General features: G+C 44.7%; 2 protein-coding genes across 4 annotated transcripts in view; one reads left to right on the top strand and one right to left on the bottom strand.

Annotated features, from left to right (window-relative positions):
• Nucleotides 1–14,509, top strand: CENPT (centromere protein T). 2 transcript variants are annotated; one of them, XM_013370487.3, is made up of 13 exons: nucleotides 1–298; nucleotides 885–1,011; nucleotides 1,578–1,671; nucleotides 3,501–3,634; nucleotides 4,883–4,916; nucleotides 6,083–6,225; nucleotides 6,687–7,112; nucleotides 8,213–8,389; nucleotides 9,118–9,315; nucleotides 10,508–10,637; nucleotides 11,928–12,071; nucleotides 12,839–12,943; nucleotides 14,147–14,509. In XM_013370487.3, exons 1-13 carry the CDS (start codon nucleotides 218–220, stop codon nucleotides 14,268–14,270), a joined length of 1,917 nt encoding a protein of 638 aa, XP_013225941.2. In that variant the 5' UTR covers nucleotides 1–217; the 3' UTR covers nucleotides 14,271–14,509. The 2 variants fall into 2 exon arrangements, with proteins under 2 accessions (XP_013225941.2, XP_064885212.1); XM_065029140.1 differs by lacking the exon at nucleotides 11,928–12,071.
• The window catches only part of TSNAXIP1 (translin associated factor X interacting protein 1), a 24,487-nt gene continuing 14,666 nt past the window's right edge, over nucleotides 12,937–22,757 (bottom strand). Inside the window, exons 9-16 of one of the 2 annotated variants that reach the window (XM_065029142.1) lie at nucleotides 22,386–22,545; nucleotides 21,982–22,112; nucleotides 20,571–20,699; nucleotides 18,763–18,924; nucleotides 17,816–17,925; nucleotides 16,865–16,988; nucleotides 16,430–16,536; nucleotides 12,937–13,403 (exon numbers count right to left, since the gene is read on the bottom strand). In XM_065029142.1, the coding sequence (XP_064885214.1) occupies nucleotides 13,394–13,403; nucleotides 16,430–16,536; nucleotides 16,865–16,988; nucleotides 17,816–17,925; nucleotides 18,763–18,924; nucleotides 20,571–20,699; nucleotides 21,982–22,112; nucleotides 22,386–22,545 (933 nt within the window). In that variant the 3' untranslated portion in view covers nucleotides 12,937–13,393. Of the gene's footprint in view, nucleotides 13,404–15,360; nucleotides 15,631–16,429; nucleotides 16,537–16,864; nucleotides 16,989–17,815; nucleotides 17,926–18,762; nucleotides 18,925–20,570; nucleotides 20,700–21,981; nucleotides 22,113–22,385; nucleotides 22,546–22,757 lie in introns of those variants that run through there. The other variant, XM_065029141.1, reaches the window with a different exon arrangement.

The following is a 22,757-nucleotide window of genomic DNA, read 5'->3' on the forward strand; positions in this document are numbered from 1 at the left end:
CGCCGGAACTACCCGCCCCACACTGCGCTGCGCCCCCGCCCCGCCGACTACCGCTCCCAGGGGCCGTCGCGGCGCCCCGCCCCCTCGGCAGACCACTCCCCCTCGGCAGACCACGCCCCCTCGGCAGGCGGGCCCTGCTAACCTCCCCTCCCGTGAAGCACTGCGCGGCGATCTCGCGATAAGTGGTGCTGTCGGGAGGCGCGACCGTTACGTCGCCATGGCCGACAGCGGCCGGCAGGACCGCCGAAGGGCCCGGCGCAGCGACAGCCTCCGAGTGCTGACTGCGGCCAAGGGCCGGGTGAGGGCGGGTGCGGTGGGGAAGGAGGGAAGGGGAGAGCTGCTGTCGAGATCAGCCGTCCCGCGGCGCTCGCCTGACGCTGTCCTCCCGCTCGGTGTGAGGAAGTGAGACCCTCGGAGCAGGGACTGGGGAAGCAGAGGACGCTCCCGTTCGCCTTCAAACGTGGAAAACGGGCTGAAACCTCTCAATTTCGTGCTTACCCAATAGCCATGACTCTTACAGCCTTGCATCACCTGGGTTGTCTTTTTCTGTTGTTTTCCCTTTTTGAGTTATTTTAGGTCAGGACTATGAGGGAAAAAGGGCCGTGATTTTAAGTCCTTCAGGCTTTTGTCCGTGTTGAGAGTTGTTCTTTGAAACCCACCTCGATGGTGCACCGTTGTGAATTGCCTTCCACCCCAAAATGAAGTGCCGGCGTTGTTAGAAAGCAAATACGCACAATTTCTTTTTAGGAACTTGTAAAGTGGTTCATGTTAGCTACCTTAGATTTTTATTAGAAAACAGATGATTAATGCTTTTGGTGCTAAGATTAATCTTTAATGATGAAAATACGTTTTTTGAATTGTATGTCTCTGATTTCTTTCTTTAGACTGTAGCTGATTCAGGAAAAGAGAATAATTCTGGCAGAAGCACCTTACTGAAACAGAGACCGACTGCATTCCCTGATCATGACAATGACACACCACGGCTTATGCTCAAGAGAATCATTCGGACACGTAAGTATCTTTTTTTTCTTTTTTCACATGAAAACAAACCTTTAGGACAATATTTTGGTGTAGTTCATGGCAGGAGGTGTTGTTTTGTAGCATGTTATGCTGTTATGCGAAACAGAAATCCAGAGCATTGTATAACCAAGTTATGTAAAAGAAGAGGAGTAGCTGTGATGGCAGCTGAGTAAGGTAATACAATACAGGCCAGGCCTTATGTTGATGAAAACATGTTATTGAAAATCTTCTTCCCTTCTTCATCCTGGTGAGCAAGTGTGTCATTTTTGTGCTGCCTTTAGCTGTAGGATCATGTGCAAATTATAGAGGTGGGTGCTGTTGCCACCCTCAGCTCAGCTGCAGTCTGTGCAACCCTCATGTTGCTGTTTACCACTGTTGGCTTTGTCACTGTATGTGCAGCTTTCCTAAGAGTAGAACACAAATAGTTTTCACCAGATCTTTATTTTAACCTGTCAATAAATATAATTTCCAGAATGTGGTATAGCTTTGACACTCTGCTGCATTTGACATTCTTGCTGGATTATATTGTGGAAAGGAAATGTTTTGTCTGTTGGCAGAACCACAAGTTTCACCTCTGGTGCCTCAGATATCTCAACATGAAGCAGCAGAAGAAGCTCGACCAGAACTCCCATCTAAGAGGCCTTCAAGCATGTAAGCAATAGTTGTGGGTTTTTTAACACAACCAGGTACAGCTGCAGTTCCTACTAAGGAGTTGGGGAGCAGGATTTCTTTACTTCTGTTTCAGTGATCAGAATTGTGTTCTGTCAGGTGAGATTTCCATAAATACTTCTTCAGCGTTAAGGCTCACGTGGGAATTGCTGGAACTGGGGGACTGAACAGTAAATACTGCAGGTTTGTGCTTAGTCCCCTTTCTTAAATCCAGACTTTTAGTATCTTTTTGCAGTGGAACTGCTGGATACAATTAAGTCTCTTGGGGGAAACCTACTTTTCTTAGTTGTCTGTGACAGGCACTAAAATAGAAGTTCTTGCATCTCTCCAAGGCTGCAGGCTGTGTACTGACAATGCTGAGGTGTGATGAGTGACTGCTCTGCTGCTGCTGTGGCTTTTTATGGTGTAATTGCCTCTTGGTTGGTGTAGAGTGGTTTGGAGGTGAGGTTTGCTTGAGGCTCAGCTGCTTTTATTCATGTTTAGCTTCCATTAATATTTTAAGTCAATAGGCCTGACTGAGAGGCTGAATTGTGGCTTGTTTCCTTCAGCTTTGATATGAAATAGAAGAAAACCAGTAGTGGTGGCAAGTCTAAATTTGCTTTTGCCAGTTTTGTCACAACACCTGTGTATATTTTTGCTTAGTGCAAAAGATACTCTTCTAAAGGATGTTGGTTTCCCTCATTTTGTCTTTATAGCTGAACTTTTTGTATTGACTATAAGCAACCTTAAACAGGTTATTTAAAATATTAGGAAAACTTCTGAACTTATGTCCTTTTTTTTTTTCTAATAGGGGAAGGAAAAAATCTCAGCTTTCTGTGGGTGTGGTAGCTTTTGTTTGTTTGTATGTTTGTTTTGGTTAGGTTTTTTTTAATTATAAAAATGAGCAGTATTGTTTTAATTGCAAATCAATTTTGCTTGTTGTAGCTCTTGAACATCTTAGAATGTGTTTCTCATCAGCCTGTCTTCAATGATAAAACCAGATGGCTGGATCTTTGTAGAGTTTTGTATTCCTTATGTTAGACAGTTGTTCAACAGGTACAGACTTTCAAAAAAATACTTTTGCATTTTTTTTATAAACTTGAAGTCTTTTTAAAAAATTCCATCACAACCTTCCTTTACTTGATGTGAACTTTCTTGAATTTGGAAAGGCACTGCTTTCCCCAGTTGTGATAGCATCCTCCAGCAGAGATGCAAAAAATACCCAGAACTGTAGGACACTGTGGAGTGCAGGCAGCAGCTCACTGCCTGAATGTGACCCTCCTGAGAGGGAATTCTTGAAACTCCTCAGTAGAGGGGGAAAACAATTCAGAAACCTAGTTTCCGATCCTGATCCAGTGCCTGGTTGGGATATTACGTCTGTTCTGTGTACCAGCTTTGTGATACCTGGCAGTGTTTCATGATGATGGCCTTTTCATTTACACTGGAAGGACTGACAGACCTTATTGTCTTTGTGGGCTGTTAGCAGAGAGTGATGGAGCTTGTTGGAAGTCCAAGCTTTTACCTGCAGTCTGACTTTTCTCAGCCCTGTTGTTTTGAATAGACGCTCAAGTTTTGTTTCTTTTACTTTGTCAAGTTTACTTTGATTTAGTGGGAGGGAATCATAGAATAGTTTGGGTTGGAAGGGACCTTCAAAGGTCATCTAGTCCAATGACACTTTCCTACACTTGCTGAGCTAATCCCTGATTAGTTCCTTGCTTCTGCTGCAGCAAGGACAAATAATTTCTATTTGCTATTCACTGATGTTACAGAGATCTTTCTAAGGTAGCTGAGAAGCTAAAGTCCTTTGTTAAAGGCCTGGTTTGTGTTGGTAGGGGGGAACTGCAACTGCCAGACCTTGTTCCCGAGAGCACATCTGTTGCCACCTTCCATATGACTAAGAAGAGAAAGAAACTCAGCATTTCTGAATTTGAGAGAGCAGCAGACAGACGACTTCCCCAGAACCAAGGTAAGGCCGCAGTGAAAAATTGCCTTGTTCAGCCCTCCATTTGCTGTCAATTGATTTCCATCTGCTGCAGTTTAGTTCTTAGTAACTTCTCAGCTGGGCAGTTGTACATTTGGCAGTGAGGCTGCAGTACCTTGTGCAAAGGGGATAGTGGAGAAGGTAAAAGGCCCCACAATCAAATTTTAAACCACCCTTTTTGAGTCAACTTACAGCCTCTGTTTTGACTATATGTGACTTCTTGACTACTTTTCCATCTTGCTGCTCTTTGAGTTTAAGTGTCTCCAAAAGAAGCAATCCTTATCTTGCCCTCAGTTCCAGAAAATTGAAAATAGAACAAGCGGCATACATTTTGTTGCAATTGTATCAAATAAGTTACAAAACTCTTGTTGGAGTTGCAGTTTTCACCTTGGTTTACATACCCTATTGGCAGTAGCAGCTGGGGTAGAATTCAGGGGTGGGATTCAGCTCTGAATTAGACACATGTACCTCAGCTCCAAATTACAGGTGCTCTGTGCCTGTGTGTACAGCAGGTAATTGAAGTCCTCCTAAATTTTAGGGGAGATGCAGTCAGTGGAGTCTGGAGGGTGACTCAGCTCACACTGACAGAAATACCTATGTTTGATTAATTGTGTTTGACAATAATGGGGGAAGATAGACACCTGTGTTTGGGTAGTTTAACCTGGAGCTGAATCCCACCCTGACTCACCTGTAGTCAGAAAAATCTACTTGTCCTTCCTCGAGCCTAATACCTGGTCTGAACATGTTCTGATAAGATGTGAGCAGCTCTGTCAAAGCAGAGGGGACGTGTTCTAGTATTTTCTAGTAGGAGCATGATTATGTCACTGTTCTCTAGATCTGCTTTTGGAATTTTAGGACTTTGAGTAGAACAGGTTTGAGTTACAGTTTCACCAACAACCTGTGGAGTAGCTATATGCATTTCTAGAGCTTCCAGATGCTTTAGTGTTTATGAGGCAAAGGGCTGCTGAAGGGTGGCTATGACTGAGGCCCTAGCCTATCTTCCTGTTAATGTGGTAAGATAAATATTATTGTGTGTGAGGGCATGTGCTCTATTTAAATTACCTTTGAAATAACTGTTTTATAACCCTTTGAGAAATTTCTTACTAGAATTCTGACAGGCAGTTCGGGGGCACAGATGGACAATCCATTGGAGTGTTCCCATAGCCTGTTGTGTAGAGGGTAATTTTTCAGCTAGTGTAATTTCACGGCTAATGTGTGACCAACTTTTTCTAGCTCAGTCAACGTTGGACAACACTACTTTGGCTCGGTGAGTTTGAACTAAAATGTCTTAACTTCTGGCTGTCCTATCTATAGTTGCCTTGTTTCATCACCTGCGGTTGTGAAGAACTGTGCAGATACCCTGGTTCATTATTAGGGCCTGTGTTAGTAGTAACACAATCATCTCCTATCCTGCTGGTGAAATCACATACCTTGTGATTTTCAGAAATTGTTGCTCTGCACTTTATGCCTTGGTTGATCTAGGTTGTATTGCTACTATTACTCCTCTTTTTGCTTATCAGGATCATTCTGTTTTTCCCTCTGTTCTTGTGTTTTCAACAATAAATAGGTACACAATATACCTTAGATATTATCTCTGCCTGTTAACTGACTCATGACATCAGTTGCATCTATGCAGTCTTTAGTGCAGCTTTCCTGGACTTTAAAAGCTTTTCTGCTAGTCAAAGAACTTCTTTTCCTGTGTTGCCCATGTACTTTGCTAATGATCCTGGCCATGGATAGCAATTTATTTCACCTTTCTCTCTGCAGACCTTGCCTGTGATCCCATGTGAAGGTGATTCATAGGGCTGCATGCTGTACTTCCTGTCTTTGAACCCTCTGAACCCCCTTTTTGATTTACCTGCCTACAGAGAGGGGTGGAGTTAGCTGAGCATGGCCAGTCTCTTTAGGGTGTGAAATATGTACATTGAGGTACATCTTCTCTCATGCTTTGCGTGTTTCTGCCTTAGCTCTGATTTCAAAAAGTTACAGTGTGTTGGTAGCTTTACTTTGCTGTGAATACTGATACTATAACCGGCATCTCAGACTTGCCTTGAAGTCCTCCAGCCACCCTGCTGTCATCTAGAGGACATCTTTACTCTCAAACATTTTTTTTGCCTTTTGGTTTGTTATCTCAATTTTTTTTTTTAATTTGTGAACGTTTTGTCAGATGTATTGTTGCAGCCCTCTTGAGGTAGAAGGCTGTAAAACTGTTTCCTGATCTTTTTGGTACATATCCTGATGTTAGGTGATATCATGAAATTAAACTGCTTGTTTAAAGTATGCTGGCATGTAATCTTGTTTTTTTGAGGGAAATTCCTCCCAACTAAGGGATTTGGGAAATGTCTCACTGTTAGTGGCACCACATTTGTAATCTGAGGGTAAAAGGGGAGTGTGTAGATTTGGAAAATTATTTCTTCCCTCCTCTTTTTACAGATCTCTTCGCATGTCTCTTGGTTCCCTGGTCCTACCAGACAGTGTTGAAAAGAGAGGCTTGCTCCGGAGGCCGAAGAATCGCAAAGCTATTGATGTTGAAGCTTTTGAAGGCGGAGTGGAACAGAACATGCTGAACAGAAAAGGTTTCTTTTGTGTTGTTACTTCTGTTTTGGGAAGACCCTTATACAAGATGGGTTTTAGAAGCAGTTAACTGAAGTGTGGTCTGTATTTTAGGATTTAAAGGCTAGTAGCACATTCATAGAAATCCAGTGTAACTTGGGGAGCAAGATTAGAATGAAGCTGTACATCTGTAGGTGCTTTGATTCTATATACTTAAATATGTGCTCCACCAAGTTTAGTGACTTATATCATAGGAATCATTTGGGATCATGTTCAGAACTGTGGGTACTGGGGAGGTGGTTTGGTAGAGAAAATTAAGGACACTGAAGCGTGGTGATACAGTTTCAGTGTTTGATCTGAGGAGGGTGAATAAAATTTGGTTGAATGACTTTAAATTTTGAATTATGCAAGTCCTGTAGTAAATGTGTGTCCCTATGACCTTGAACAGTTTTTCACATAAACCTTGTTTTGGAACTTTAAACAGCAGAAAACTATCTTGTGGACTCACCAACAGCATCTGGGATTGGAACAGCCATGCAGACAACAGATGCGGAAATCGTGCTGAGTAACACGGAGCTCTTTGTTCAGCCTCAGTTTGAACAGAACCAAAATAAGCTTTCTGCTCTTGAACTACAGCTATCAGATTCAAAAACTTCAGCACAGAGAAGTGAGATCTCTGCAGCTCAGGAGGCAGCAAGGCCAGTGGGCCTGGTATCCAGTGTGGGCACAAATGAGGGAAGGACGGAAAGATACTCTGAGAAAGACTTAATTCTTGATCGTGAGCATGTTGACGGAACAACTCATGTATCTTCTAAACCACCTGCAAACCAGCAAGAAGATAAGCAAGATCATTCCCGGCAGAGTAACCCAATGAAACAGCTTTTTGATTCAGAAGAGGTGGTGGTTGGCAGTGAGTACTATGGGTTAGGACTTGGGGCATAGTAGGTATTATCAGAAATCACATCATGGCTGGGGTTGGAGACACCTTTAGAGGCCATTTTCTCCAACCCCCCTGCTCAAGCAGGACAAACTGTTCTACGTGGCTGTGTCCAAGCAGCTTTTACATGTCTCCAAGGATGGAGACTGCAAACTCTGGGCAACCTGTTCTAGTTCTCAGGTGCCTTCTCCCCACATAGCTAGTTAATATTTCCCTTAACTTTAGGCAAGATTTTGCCCTGAATTGGTGTAGGGAGCCCAGCGTTCTGGTTAGTGAGGTTGATATTACTGATTTTTGTACCACCTTTGGCCAAACTTCCTTGTCTCCTTCACTGAGAATTTGGGCTAGCAAAGCCTTCACGCTTGTACTCTTGAGTGTGAAAACTCTCCGTCACTGGAGTGGGTGGTAAAAATCCACTTCTGTGGCTTCTGGTTCTGGGTTCAGCTGAGGTTTCCAAACCCTTCAGTGAGTGACAGTACTATTAGAGTTCGCAGTCAGATTTCTCCAAATAATTACCTATATGTGTTTTGAGATATGTAGTAACAGATGTGGACTACAGATTTACTATGTAGCAAAAAGGAGCGCTGAAGTACTCTTTAGAGGCTTGTCTGTGGTGGTTAAAACCACTGCTAGGTGCTCTCCTCTTTGTAGTGCGATGTATCTCTTCCAAGATAGTTTGTTCAGGAAAAACTGAGGAAATGGGGAGTAGAATCTGAGCACAAACTCCAAGTCTTGTTAGGCTTAAAGGAAAAAAAATTTGGTCTTTCACATGATCACTAAGTGAGAGCAGAGGTAGGGATGGCAGAGCTGGGAGAGCTCTGCTTTCTGTAGGCTAATTTCCTTCCTTAATTGGGATTTGACCTGCACCCTAATTAGGTTGCTGTAGAGCAAACACCAGAAAAACTGTGCATTTTTTAGCTGTAAACTTTTGGAAGAGAACTGCATCTGCTTCCCTTATGGCCATTGCTGAGTATACTTACCAGGAATAAATTTTAGCAGTTGTTTAACTGTATGCTGGTGGCCAATTGGGGTTTTCTTGTAGGTAAGATTGATGACAGAATTTCCTATTTCAGCTGCAGAGCATCTTGAAAATACTGGATATTCTGAACATTTGGAGAAGAAACTGACTAAAAAAGCAGAATTGCAGAAAACTATGGCACAGGATGTGAGAATGAAAACAGAAATGGCCCTGTTGGAAGATGACGGCATAGCAGAAAGCAGCGTTGGGCACCAAGACTCTGCTGAAGCTGGTGAGGACAACCTTCAGTACTGAAAACTATCTGTAATGCCAGAACCTCTCAAGCTGCGTTATTGGCATCATTGCTTGGAGAGAGGGAGTTGTTAACTCTCTTTGTATTCTAGAATCTGGGCTTGATTCTGGGGAAATATTAGACTTATTTGGGCATTTTAAACTGAAAGACTGCATTCTGCTCAAATCAAAATTGCATTGACAACAGTGTTTATAAATAATTGTAGAAGTCATCTCTAATTATAATTCACTAGTGGAAGTTCTAGAATTGGGCCAAGATTGAGAGACTTGGAGACTTCTGAGTGTGTTGGCAAGTCAGGATCTCCCAAGTTACTTTTCCTGAATTGCTGGGTCTGTTGTGTTCAACATGCTGCACTAAGGCTTTGGTAAGACTTTTGCAATAAAAGTTCTCATGGAAGGAAGTTCATTTATAAGGAGCTCAAATAAAAACTTCATTCAAATATCAGTGTCTTCTCTACCTGACCGAGTGCTGGGGTTTTTTTGTGTGATTTTTGCACACCTAGATGTAGCACAGGGAGAAGTTGAGGATTCATCAGTACATTAGCTTGTCTAGCTTAGTGTGTTGATGCCCTAATTCTTGAAGGCAATAACATAATAGGTGGCAACATGGTCAGGAGTGGAAAGTTGGGTTTCATTCTTACGAATGCTCTGAAATTTTTACTGTTGTACTTGTTTCAGTGATGTATTTTTCCTGTTTTGGTAATCTAGAACATGATATTACCAAAGATGTTGAAGCTGAAAGTCTGGGCAGGCATGTCCATGCTGTTTCCTCCCCTGAAAACTCTGGCATGAAGCCGTTAAAAGAAGCTGTTGAACAAGCAGATGAAGACCAGGCTGTCATGGCAGAATGGGATGATCCAGAAAAAGAGCCTACTGAGGATGAAGCTGAAGACCCTGAGAGTGAAGGTAAGAAAACTATTGCATCAGTAGCAGGAAGTATTTTTCCCTGCTGTTTCTCAATAGATTGAGGAACAACATAGGTTAATAACGTGATTAACTGTTTAGTCCATCAGATAGTCCAGGGGAAGCTGTTGGCTGCTGTTCCGAAGGCAAGATTGTTACAGGCTTATCTGGTGTTCCAGGGAGCTAGATCATCTTTGCACAAGTTTGTTTGTGCACTTGTGCACAAACAGACAAACTGAGTGCGGAGTGGTTTTATGCACTGACATACAGATATCTTCAATTTTATTCTTTCCTTCCTGACTCCTAACTTCATGCTGACTTTTAATGTCTTAGCATTGGACTGCTATTCCCACAGCCATTTATGTGACTCCAGACTTCAAACCTACTTTAGAACCCTGTATTTTGTACATACAGATTTCCTTTCCATTTAACTAAAAGGGTAAGCTGACTTTCCAGAAAGCTGAGAAGTGTCCATTTCTAAACAGTTCTTCAAACACTGCATCAGTTGGCTCTCTTGTCCTAAGAGTGCTTAAGCCTTTTGGAAGAACACACATCAGAGTTCTCTTCAGTCAAGGCCACGTTTGAGAATGCCTGGAGTGTTTATTAGTGGTGTCTTTTGGGACTGGTCTTAAAGTCTTTTGAAATACAATACACCCTGAAATCAAAAACTGAGCAAGGGACATCGTGAAAGAATCCAGTTGCCAGGATTTGAGGCATTGTGGGGCAATACAGCTGTAATGAGAATATCAGTGTCTGTGTGGGAGGCACAAAGGCCACGGTTGAACTGGTACGCTTTTGCCACAGGGAGAGCTGTAGGTGTTTTTAGGGTGTCTACAATACTGTCAGTACGCTTATCTTTAACGCAGCTGTATGAAGAGATGGAAAAACCTTGACAAAAAGATCTGATGGGGTGGAACAGTGAGAGTAGCATCTTAGAAAATTAAGCAGGGGAGTGACAGGACCTGGCATGAGGAAAGCCGCCAGCCTGTGTGGCAGGAGGTGGGGTGGGTGGAAATGCCGTACGCAGCAGATGTGCTGGTTCAGGGTGTCATAAAGCCTCAGCCCAAGCACAAGCAGTGTAGCTCTGGACCAGATGTGTGGACAGCTGACCAGGCTTCTGTGTGCTGCAGCAGCACTGCTGGCTGCAGGAACTCTGAAAATAGAGTTCTGTTCCTCAGACACTGTTTTCCCCCAGATGTTTCCATGAAGACACCTGCATTTGTCCGTGCTGCAGCTGACAAGCCAGTGCTGTCAACTCCACATTCTGCAAAACCTGCTGCTCCCAAGGGGGCAACTCCACGTTCTGCAAAACCTGCTGCTCCCAAGTAAGTATAAGGCACCTTCAGCAGTGGCCTGGTAGGAGTGCCTGGGGGCTGTAAGTACCAGGTGGAGAGAGGGGAATGTCTGAATACTAATTGCTCTGTAGAGAGTACTGGTCCTCATTGGCAAAAGAAGATCTTGGTATTTGGATGCATGTTCTTCATAGGAATTTATCGATATTAATAGATTCACAGATTTTCAGGCTTTCGAGCTGTGCTAACAGATTATCATAATTACAGGTTCAGAGCCTTTATTACAGGAAGTTGTTGCACAAGTGCATTGGGTTGTTTGTACCTTATGCAGTAGAGTCTGAGTTGGCCTGTTTGCCTCCTGAGATAGTAATGCTCAGGTTAAAAGCCTGAGGAGTACTCTAGACTATGTAGTGGAGCAATATCTATGTGAGAGCCACAGTTAAGGTGTTCTGCTATAAAACAATCTCTTAATACCTGTGTGATTCTATAGTGGTCAGCTATATTAAGGCCACAGAACTATTCATTTAGAAACAAAGTCTCAGAGTCACTAAACTTCAGTTGTTGCCCTGATCCTGTGAACTGAACATTCATATATAATAATTCACAAATGGATAAACTGAGGGACATGAACAGTAACCAAGATGACATAAATCATAACTGGCTATTTGTCCCACTACTACGTGCACTTCATTTCTGGGGCTGATCTCCTGCAGCCTCTGAGTTTCTGACAGAGAAACATGCAGGTGGGCTGGAGAGAGAATCAAATGGTACATGCAGTCTCTCTCTGAGTTTTGCACGTGTTAGACGGAGATTCCAGGTCCTTACTGTTGTTTTCCACTTGTGTACTGAGTGCATCCAGGGATTTACTTTTTCATGTTACAATTTTTCCTTTATAGAATGGAAACCAGTTGTTATTTCCTTTGGGTCTTATGGTCTTTGTTTAAGGAGGAGAAAAAACAAAACAAACACACACACACACAAAAAAAACCACCACTATACAAAATGTTCAGCTGTGTAAAAGTGTACCCGGCAGAGGTGGGCTGTGGATGCTTCAAACTTTGTGCACTCCTGAAGAGTGAAAACTACAGGGATGCAGTGAAAACTGTATTTCTGTGTTAAAGGGAACTGTAGTTTGCTGACTATTAAACTGGATGTTGTGGGCATGAGGGTTTTGAAGAATTGTGAGGGAGAAAGAATTAAGAGCTCGAGGTAGTTCTTACCCCTTCCAGTTCAGCATAAGGTTTGCCCAAACTCAGCCTGGCATTCTCTGCTGCTCCCCTGTGTTTCTTCATTTGATGTGTGAATTTTCAATTTCCCTCAAAGGTCTCCCTCGCAGCCACTGCGGGCCAAGCCAGTGAGGAGGAAAACAAGTGAGCCTCAAATAGCAAGCAGTTTGATAAAGCAGATATTTAGCCATTATGTGAAAATGCCAGTGGCCAGAGATGCCTACAAAATTGTTGAAAAATGGTAAGCAGCAAAAAAAAGCCCCTCTTCCCACTTTTTTTAGTCTTGTTTCTTTCTTTTCTCTCCTGAAATAAGAAACCTGTCAGGACTGCTGCTGGCAAGCTGACAGCCCTCTGTGTTCAGCTGGGGAGAGTCACGGGATGTCTGATTAAAACAAGGACAGAGATGTGCTAGGCACTTTTGGTGGCTGTGTGGGTATCTGTGACCAGTGTGACCTTGAAGGAGCATCTGGGTTTTATCCCAGATTGCACCATTCACAATCTCTTCGTTGTTAGAATTCTCCGTGAGCAGGGGGCTCTGGAGAACAGTCGTTTCGCTGGGCAAGGTGAAGGTGTTCCAGCTGTGCAGTGTTACATCTGAATCCAGGTTTCTCAGCTTTTTGAATCTGTAGACCATGTTACCTTCATGAGTAAAATCTGTGGATTGTTTGAACAGTGTCATTGGAAGAGCTAATAGTCTAATCCTCGGTGCTGATTTTTCACTGGTTTGAACCCCTGTTCTTGCATGTGTGGAAAGTTTGGGAAAGGTCTTGCTCATAAGATGTGCAGCTGTTTCGCAGCTGTCTTGGCTGTGAAGTTCAAGGGAGCCTCTGCTGAGAAGTGAGACTTTGTTCATGGGCCAGAGTGTTTCTTGTCCCCCAGTTTTCCCTGGCAGGCTGTGACCTGTGCAGTGAGCAGCTCTTGTTCAACTTGCCCCAAAGAAGCGGCTGAGTAGCTGTTGTTCACACACTCCACAGCCTGATTTTATTTCTTTTCTCAATCCTCCTTTAGCTCCCAGAGATATTTCAAGCAGCTAAGCAATGATCTGGAAGTTTACAGCAACCATGCAGGGAGGAAGACAGTGGAGATGGCTGACCTGGAAATCCTCATGAGAAGGTAAAGGGAAGGTTATTATTCACTCGTAGGAGTGTTTGGTGGTGCTTTGATAGCCTGGCAAGACTGTTGTTGCCAGGATGTGCACTAGCAGTATTTCCACAGCAAGTGTGGTGTCTTGTGATTTATACTGTGTGATGCCACTGGGCCTCCTGTCCCAGGAGGGCCTCTGTAGATGTGGGGTTTTATACTCCACCATGAAGGTGGTGCAGGGGCAACAGGAAGTAGCAAGGGGTTGGCAGCACAGGAGTCATCTGAGGAACAAGTAGCAAGAGGCGGGGGATGTGTGCAAGGGTGAAGCAGTTATGGCTTGGAAACGAGTGGTGTGAGTAGAAAAAGCAGAGTAAGTGCGAGGCGGGGCTGCGCTGTTTGCTTGGATTAACTGTTCTCAGAGCCTCTCCGCTGCTGCTCTTCTCTGGAGGCTCCTTCAGCTGCCCGATCTCATGGCTGAATTTACTTTGTTCTGTGAGCAAAACACAAGGGATTTGTTCTTGGCTTGGGACCCCTCTGTAAATCTCTGTGGGTCCTGAAACAAATTAATCACTCCTCATTTAAAGTTATTACTCCATGTCATTGCTTATCTCCACTGGAAGAGTTTCAGATGTGATGCTAAAGTCACCTTAGGGATTTTGCATGGCACATCTGATTAAAGGCTTTGATTTTGCGTGGGCCTGTGCAGATGGAGGCAGTGCTGCTGCTTAAAAAGAGTAATCTGTTGCTATCCTGGTTCAGAGATTTTAATTTTCTCACTTGAAATTAGTATAAACAGGCTGAGAGGTGTGATGGTTTGGTTGGCCAGGTTTGAGGATTCTGCACACTTGTTACTTTACCTTTTTCTAGATGTCTTTATGCCTTTCCACTGCCTCATACAAGGACCAGGGATTGTTGCTGGTTTATAAATAAGAACAGTATTTCTGTTCCTTCCACAAGGAAAGCATGTATGGAGTTGCTCTGCAGTAACCACCCCTCTTGGTCTGCTTCTGTGTGCCTGAGGCCCGGTGCCTGCACTCTGTGCAGGACCTGGTGTATTGCCTGACACAGCTGCCTGCGAATAGAAGTCTATAGCTTCTTTGTCACAAGCAGCCATAGCGTTTCAGCGATTAAATGTAAAAATGTCACTGTGAGAAAACTGAATAAGTTTTTAAAGTGGAAACCCTTTTCACTAATAACTTTGTTTCTTCTCTGCTCTCCTCTTTTTGAACAAAGACAAGGGCTGGTGACAGACAAGATGCCGTTGCATGTGCTGATAGAGCGTTACTTCCCTCTGGAGTACAGGAAGCTCCTGATTCCAGTGGCTGTGAGTGGAAACAAAGTGATCCCCTGCAAATGACTGTGTCCTCCTGGCTGGGAAGTCGTCTGGCTGCAGGTTGCTCTGTGTGCTGTTTTCCATCAGTAACCAGTGGGGCACTGTTCTCTAGAACTGATGCAGGTTGTGCTGTGGCTACTGTGCCAGCCTGCTGGATCTCACCATTATTACAAATAATTTTACTATTCTGAAATTTTTGATACCTTTGAATACTTATACAGTTCTGATAAATAAAATATTATGTGTATTCTGCATGATACAAATGCTGCTTATTCCAGTGAGCTGAAAGGCTGCTGCACTGTCATTCCAAATGTTCCTTATAGACATTTAGCTGTGCTGATGCTCTTCCTACTAATGAGTTGTTTGCTCAAAGGAGAAAAGTTACAGACTGCCTCATGCAAAGAAGCAGATCCTTGTTACAGCTGTGTGTTTTTCTAGAGCAGGGGCTTTCAAACTTGGAGTTTGTCCCCTTTTGCAAGTGTAGTCCACTGTGTCAAGAGTAGATCATAATCCTGTCTGTGACCACAGCTGCTTACTGATGTAAATTGAAACAGGAAAATATACTTTGTTTACATTATATCTCTCATGGGAAATGAGTAAGCAATAACTTAAGACCATTTGAGAGATGAAATTTTCTGGGCACACGTGATGGATGAAGGACTAAGAGAGAGTGATTCAGATGGAGTTAATTGTGCGTATTTGGTTTATGTGGGAAGGTTTTTGTAGTGGAATGAACCACCAGGCCCAAGGGCTCAAGCAGCCTGGAGTTTGGTGGCTTCTCAGGTTCTAGTAGTGACTGTTGGAGCATAGTTGTTTTGTCACCAAGCAGAGAGCCCAGTACCCTGGGGCGCCCCAGCACCGTGGGGGTGTGAAGCTTCTATCTGGGGATCAGGCAGCTCCCCCTTACCCCTCCTCTTGCAAGTCTTGCTGAGCTGAAATGACTCTGCTTAGGCTGGAAAATTGTACAGGAGAGCTTTTCTGCTTAAGCTGGAAGTGTTTTCGATAGCTCCAGCTAGCCTGTCCTCTCAGCTGTTAGCTCCTAGCTGTGTCTCTGCACATGTGGCAAGAAGTATTTAGTTCAGTAACTTTGACTCTCAGCTTCATACCAAACCTGTAGATCAAACAATCCATTTATTCTTGATAGTGAATGTCTCCTTACTCTCCTTCAACACCTGTTGTGCCTTCCTCCCTGTGCAAGGGCCCTACTCGTCTCACATCTCCAGCGAGTAGTCTCTCCAGTGCAGTTTCCACAGGGACAACTTCTTGAGCTGGCCCTTCTCTTTGGACCTGAAAAGCCAGGCCAACGTATGTATCTAGTGTCTGATCATCAATATTGGGGTTGATCGCCTGGAAAGCTGTCTTCAGATCATCCACGTTCACCTCTCTGTTCAAAAACAACTTGGTCACTGCTTTGCTGTGGTATGTGAAAGGAATTTTAAAATATTTGTGCCACATTGAGAATCAGTGCTGCTTGAATTGCAGAGCAGGGATGCCTTTTGGTGTTCTCTGCCACCACTAGCATTCCTTTTTTTAAATACACGTGTAATAAAGACTGCTAAGTGCTAAATTTCAAACTGAACAAAAGTTAGGAAATGTTAGATTTGTGATAACCTGGGACGACCTTTCATCTGTTGTGCATTGTGATCTTTTGTTACAGAACTACATTTTCCTTTGCTAATTCGGTGCCCGTGTTGGACAGTACATAACTCAGTGGGTGTCTACCCACCTCCGGTATCTTCAGTACTCGGTGCCCAGCACCACGCAGTTAACTGCCCCTTACTTATGTCGTTTTGAGGTAGAATTATTTATTTAGATCAGCAGTTGTCAGTCCTGTTGGCTCTTCCTGCTCCTCAGAACCAAACTCTGAGGATATACAGGATTTTACTGCTGTTTTTGGAGACCTGAGGGGTGTTGAGATATGAGACTTCAAGTCCTGAAGGGGATTAGTGGTACAACCAATCCCCTCTACTTGCTGCCTGACATATCCAAGTTCTTTGGGTCAGGAACTGACACTGTTCAGCATTTTGCGGAGTGGTGCTCAGCCAGGTTTTGCTTTTTCTTCAATATTCACAGCTGGAGCCCCCTGATAGTGCTGTGTCCACAGCGGGATTCCCTCTGCATGCACTGTCCCAGTCTGCTGTCCCAATCTTCTGTCCCCATCAGCCCATTCCCTCCAGACTTACGTTAAATCTCTCAGCTTGTTCTTCAGCTGCCTCAGGTACTCCTGCTTCTCCCTGACATACTGGCTCCTGAGCTTGGCAACAAAAGGGTCAGGGTTTCCCTCCTCGTCCTGAAAGAAGTTACAGGTGTGTCAGCCCTGAATGTGCGTTCCAGACTGGGTAAGAGATACCCCTCGATGTGTGTTAAAATAACTCAGTTCTCCTAGAAATGGAATTTCCATGTGAAAAGTGGAAATAAATAGAAATATGGAAAAGCCCATGCCACAGGAAAGGCACGATCTTGCATTGCCACTGTCTGCAGATAAACTTTGGGTATTAGAGCCTGTGGTGGGCACTGCAACATTGTTAGTCTGATAAACCTATTTAGTCTGATAAAGTTAATTTAAACCCTAAATTAGGCTTAATCTGAATCAAAAGAGAAAAGTAACATCAGCTTACTTCTTTGAATAAGGACATGTAGTCAATGAGGTCTTCAGTGCTGTCCAGCTTGGACCTGCTTGCATCCAATAGTTCTTGGACTGACTCTTTCCTTTTCAGGGGAAAAGCTTCCCTCACAGCCGTGCTGTATGGAGACAAAGTGTGTGTGCTGTTACAGTCCGAGCACTTAACAACTGCCTGTGTGGCTGTCTAGTTTTCAGGCTACCAGTGTGTGCATGTATTCCATTGGCCAGATCTTCAAAAACCATTGCTTCCAACCAGAAATATGTGTCAAGAAGCATGTGCACCTTTGGACACCAAAAGAAGGGCAAAGCTTTCGGCAGAGCTTAGGACTCAAGAGAGTTGGATGCTGAGCAATGTGGAAGACTCTGAATGCAGCTGTGTGGGTTAGCTGGTAGCCCAGACCCAACTGGTTAGTGTGTCTGTACCAGAGCTGCCTTCCCAGACAAGTGCTGGAAACTGCTGCTGCTTCTCTTACTGTGCTGTGACTCAAGGAAATGCTGTGTTCAGAGGGTCGCTTAGGAAGGCACAGCTTATTGACTGGCCAGGAGAAGACTGACAAACCTTGCACCTGTAGCAAAATTCACAGCAATACTTTGTAAACTATCAGAGCTGGTGGGAGCTCTGTGTGGGGTCCTGTGTCCCCTCAGGGAGCAGGGAAGGGTGTGGGGGCTGCCAGCACATCCCACTGCACATGTGAAGCACCCACGTCTGCTCTCAGGCCTCTTCAGCTGTGCTACTCAAAACCTGGAATATTCACATTATTCTAAATCTAATGCAGTGATTAACAAGTATGGACTTGCTACAATCATCCACACAGGGATTTAAGAGAGAAAAAGCCTCCTCTCCTGGCTGCGCTGGGGATAAGCAAAACAGACAGACTCAGCATATCACAAATTTGGCATGTGCCAGACGTGGGCAGAGCTCGGTGGGCAATGGTCAGCCTCTTGCCTGAACTGCTCACTGGTCAGGGATCCACTGTCTGAGCTGTCGCAGGCAGCCAGCTTCTTTTGCAGGTCAGAAATCACCTGATTCTGGCCGTGGAACTGTTCTTCGCCCACCTGTGAAACAGGGAAGTTTCCCAGATCAGTAAATACCCCATCTGTTTCTTGGTCTGCCTTCGAGAGGGAAGCAAAAGTGCAAAAGGACTGGCCCTGCTTCTAAAGCAACTTTTGAGTGAGTGGCTTTTAGTGATTTACAAATAATTAAGCAAGCAACACAGTGGCTTCCAGGGTGGCTGTTCACAGGAGCTTCTTGGTGAACAGCTTGCTTAAACTGTTCAGCCCTGGGGTGCAGATGTGCACCCTGGGACCTCAGAATGGCAGCTGCCTCAGTAACCAGACTGTGGCACTTGGTCCTGGCTGCTTCTCCATTTCCAGGTGAGATACAAGATGGGCAAGTAGAAGAGGACCTGGAGGGGCTGCACATCTTTGTGTTACAGGAGGTGGAAAGATGTGGCTACGTAGCTAGAGCTCTGCAGCTCTGCTGTGGTGCTGGGGAACAAGGCGGCCGGGGCCCACGCAGTGCTGCGGTTTGTGTCCTGATCTCACAAACCCTGCATGGGGACAGATCATGAGCTCATTCAGGAAAGGCTTGCTGAAAGAGGCATGGATTGTACGGCTTGCAAACAGAAGCCTCTTGTCAGAGAGAGAAGATACAATATTTCTAAAGTGTTTGAAAGAAATGGGGTCTTCTAGAAGCTCTGTTGTGAGCAGTAAGAGCCTGCAATGTCTTGCATGGACAGGATTCTCTTCTCTAGTGTCAGTGTTTACTTGAATTCTCATGAGAAGGTGCAGCTCCCAGGGGAAGGAACGGTAGGTGAAGCTGCTTTCCTTCCCCTGCCTGTCACTCTGGGGGTATCTGGGCGGAGGTGTGGTGCTGGGTTGCGGGTCGCCTACCTTCCCAGTGAGTATGTCATAGAAAGAGCTCAGGACATGGTTTGATCGACAGAGCCGCATGTTCTCGTAGAGGCTGTAAGACCATTCCATGGCAGCAGCATTTCCATACTTCTTCTGGAGGTAGCTGAGGAAGAACTCGGGAAGACTGGATCGCTTCTCTGTCTGTGGATAACAAGTGAGTAACTCACATAAGCAGCAGAACTAAATCAAATCTGCCCATTTAATTGTAGCTGTTTGTGTAGGGGATTGATTGGACTAGGTGATCTTTCGAGGTCCCTTCCAATCCCTAACATTCTGTGATTCTGCATAGAGATGTCTGTCTTCTAGCAATCGCACACAGTGCTAGTGCTGGCGGGAGTCTTCCCTGTCATTAGGTCATCCAAAATGTTTCTCCCAGGTTTGTTCTCTAAATGTGGGTAATTTCCCAATGAAGCTCTTCTGTTGCTGAGACCATGGATCAAGTCTGTTTTCCTACCTGTTTTTGTGAAATACATGGGAACTTGCTACCTCTGAGGCGCTACTCCTGTCAGATTTAGCTGAGCTTGGCTCATGGGTTGAGAAATTGAAGCAGTTATTGGAGAACAGTAGAGCCAGACAGTGATTGCAGCAACCCTAATTCCCCAGGGAAACAAGCTGGAAGTAAAGCTGCCATAGGAAATGTTAAACCATTTAGGACTGATCTCAGAGATATTTCTAGGTTTCTAGCTCAAGAGAAGAAATCTGTAAAGTGACTCTCCCTCTCTCTCAGGGTCACTGTCATCTGACTGAGGCACAGTAACAGGTCTTGTCTAGTGTCTGGGGAGATAATATCATACTTATCCCTAACATTGGAAGAATTAAACAGCCACTTTTATTCTCTTTTTGAGTCTTGCATCACCCAAGACAGGCAATCCATAATGTCTGCCTTGGCCGAGAACACACACCTCACCCCTTTGCCCTCCAGTTGTCACTCCCACTCAGTCTTCCGTGCCCACAAAGAAGGGCAAGTTCTTTGGGTTTTGTGTAATAAAACCAAAGCACTTTTATACTGATAAACTAATTAATGTAAATTACTTTTTCCCCCCTCCTTGTTTTTCCTGCAGTGCCATCTATTCTTCCCTCACATGGACACAAACACTATGGGGCTTAATAATGGATTGCCATGGGTTAAAATCAACCAAGCAGAAAACCCTGGCCATGCTTTGGCTGCACAAATGTTGCCAAGGTTTCCACCACCTAAGAACAGACACTGCGTAGTTGTGATGGCATTGCAGTCTACAGAGCACTATCGCATCCTGAAATAGCAGCAGTCCATCTGGCTGAGGTCTTGGACATGCAAGTGTGGCTGATTTAGCTCAGGTGGTTCCTTCCGTGGGCACCCTGCGTGGTGGGGGAGTCTTCACTGACACCTCAGCCAGTCTGAGCAGCACGGCTGCCGGACCACTGCAGTTTACAGCCCTGGACATCAAAGCAACCAGTGCATACTTCTGGTTTCCTCAATGCCTCTGAATTTGCAGTGGTGGCTGAACATCCGCTGCTTCACAGAGTTGGCTGTTCCGGGAGCAGGAGCTGCAGAAGAAGCCTCTTAGAGCTGAGATGGAGCCGCTCTGGTTATCCACGTGACAGTGTTCTAATTCATGAGTCACATCCCTGGGGAGCCCTGCCAGGCACGGGGCTGCTGCCAGCTGAGGTGGTTTGTTCATGTACAATGTTTTATGCAGCTCGATTCAGATGAAGCACCGGGCAGGATGTGGGTGAGACCCTGGCTTCCCAACCTGGACTGGCTGTCATAGCAAATGCTGTTTGTGGAGAAGGAAAATGGGACAAACCTGCTGGTCTAGTGCAATTTTCTCCTTCCAGATATCCTTTAGAATGTTCACCACATCCTTCTTAGTTGGTTTTTTGTTCTTGACTTTACCTTCATGCCTCAAGTACACAGGCACCTTGTCACTTTTGCCCTAAGTAATGGAAAAGAAACACCGATACAGGTAAGGTATTTGCCTCCCGGGCACTGATACAGCACCAAATCCATCTTCTCAGCACCTAAAGCCATTAAAATGAGTCACTTGTGTGGGTCTCATTCTCAGTACTATAAAACACATCTGTCAGCACCTCTGCAGCATCTCAACTGCTCCAGGGTGGACCTGCTTAAGTTGGGGGCCACAGTAGCCACATCACCTGTTCCCCATGTTTGCACTACTTAAAACTTCATAAGTGATTTTTGAACGTGTCCCTGTTGTGTCCAGGCAGCTGCGAGCATACCTCATCGGTAGTGCAATATATTTGCAGCCAGTAAGTTGTTTATTACAGCAGAGCGATGCTAAAGAGCTCTGTGTTGTACTGGAAACCCTGTGGTCAGCGTGCAGTGTTTGGCTGGAACTGTAGCTGCAGAGGAGGAGGGTGTGGGACCTTCTCTTGGTGGCACTGAGCTGAAAGACCTTGTCCTTAGACAAAATGGGACTGTGTGAGAGGTTCTGCCTAGCAAAAATAGAAGAGGAAAGATCTTCCTTGGAAATATCTTCCAGGAACAGCAGGGCAAATAGTTGAAGCTTCTGGAAAGACTGAGGAAGAGATGTTGAGGGACCATAGAAATGCTACTCTGTCCCTGAGAAAACCAGTGCAGTTATGCTTGGTATGATGTGAAGAATCCTTATAACATTTCTTTGTCCCTGTATCATTTCCCGATTCCCCCACGTGCTGGGGTGCAGTGCAGTGGGACAGTGTGAGTTGCATTAACTTCCTGATGCCATGAAAAAGAGTAATTTCCCGCTACGCAGCCTTTCTACTATTCTAGTGCTCGTTTGAATTCATCTCAGCAGAGAACTAAACAGTGAAAAAAACAAATACTGCTCTGCTGGACAATTCCCTGTTGTCACAGCCAGTACCGGGGCAGGGACAGGAGAGAGGACAAGGCTTTCGGCAGGAGGAAGCTGTTAATTTGGCTCAGCCGTATAGTGCGGTATTAGAAAGGGCCACTAGTAATACCTGCATGTCTGATGATTCATGTGGCATCATTGTAGAGTGTGGCTACTTTAGCTCAGTTTTCATTCTGCCCATTCTCAGTTTCAGCTTTTGCATTTAACCTGAGTTTTCCTAGCTTTAAAGTTTTTGGTGGTTCTGCTAATGGGAAGGTGAATATTGAAGACACCAGCCATAAAAGCTATTCTCCCACCTTCCTAATGGATATTTATTACCAATTAATCCCAGTGGAAACAAGCAGCAAAGAAAGCTTGCACATACCTTTCCATGGAAGGCATTTCTCTCTTTTAGCACTCGTGTTCCTATTTCTTCCAGAAGCACATCCACTAACTGGTCACTGGTCTTCCCCTCAGCCAGCCAGTCCCACCGGTCGGCTCCACCAGGAATCACCTCTGCAACAGCAAAAGGACACGGAGCTGCTGTAAGAGGAGGATGCACCCACAGACTGGGTTTGTGTGAACCCCACTGGGAGCCTTGTGATTGATCTCCAGACGTCCACTTGTCTCCTGAGATATCTATGGAATGTCATATCCTGCAAGCTCTTCTCTCTCAGGCCACTGCCACAGCTTAGGAGAAAATGAGGTGTTGCAGGTAAGAAATGCACCACAGCAAAGTCTGTAAAGATGAGCTGCCTTAAGCAAACCACTACAGACTACGTTTGGCACCTGAACACCTGGCCCAGTTTGGCCGGGGCGTGCAGTTGTGCTGGACTCGCTGGAGTTCAGCGCAGAACTTGTCTCGCTCTTCTGCGGTCTCTCTTTGGATGTCCAGCAGTGTTTCATATTCCTGATGGAGATGATCAAAATCCTTCTGCAGAGTCTTTATCTAAAGGATACAGAAAGGAGGATTGTAATCAACGAACAAGTGTAACAGAATTTTTCTGTTGCTGTCAGACAGCTCAGGTGAGCAGTCAGTGTAGTCCCTGGACTTACAGAGAGCTGTCCCTGGCTATTTGCTTCTAGATTAGAAAAAAAATAATTAAATTTTATTGATCTTATTTACAAAATATTCTGACAAAACATATCAGTGACTCTTTA

Source organism: Columba livia, chromosome 13 (genome assembly GCF_036013475.1).
Source record: "Columba livia isolate bColLiv1 breed racing homer chromosome 13, bColLiv1.pat.W.v2, whole genome shotgun sequence".
NCBI lineage: Eukaryota > Metazoa > Chordata > Aves > Columbiformes > Columbidae > Columba > Columba livia.

Coding starts and splice junctions, on each gene's coding strand:
- CENPT (XM_013370487.3), top strand. CDS start 218: ATGGCCGACAGCGGCCGGCAGGACCGCCGAAGGGCCCGGCGCAGCGAC. Junction 1,012..1,577: donor CAAGAGAATCATTCGGACAC/GTAAGTATCTTT, acceptor GTCTGTTGGCAG/AACCACAAGTTTCACCTCTG. Junction 12,072..12,838: donor TACAAAATTGTTGAAAAATG/GTAAGCAGCAAA, acceptor ATCCTCCTTTAG/CTCCCAGAGATATTTCAAGC.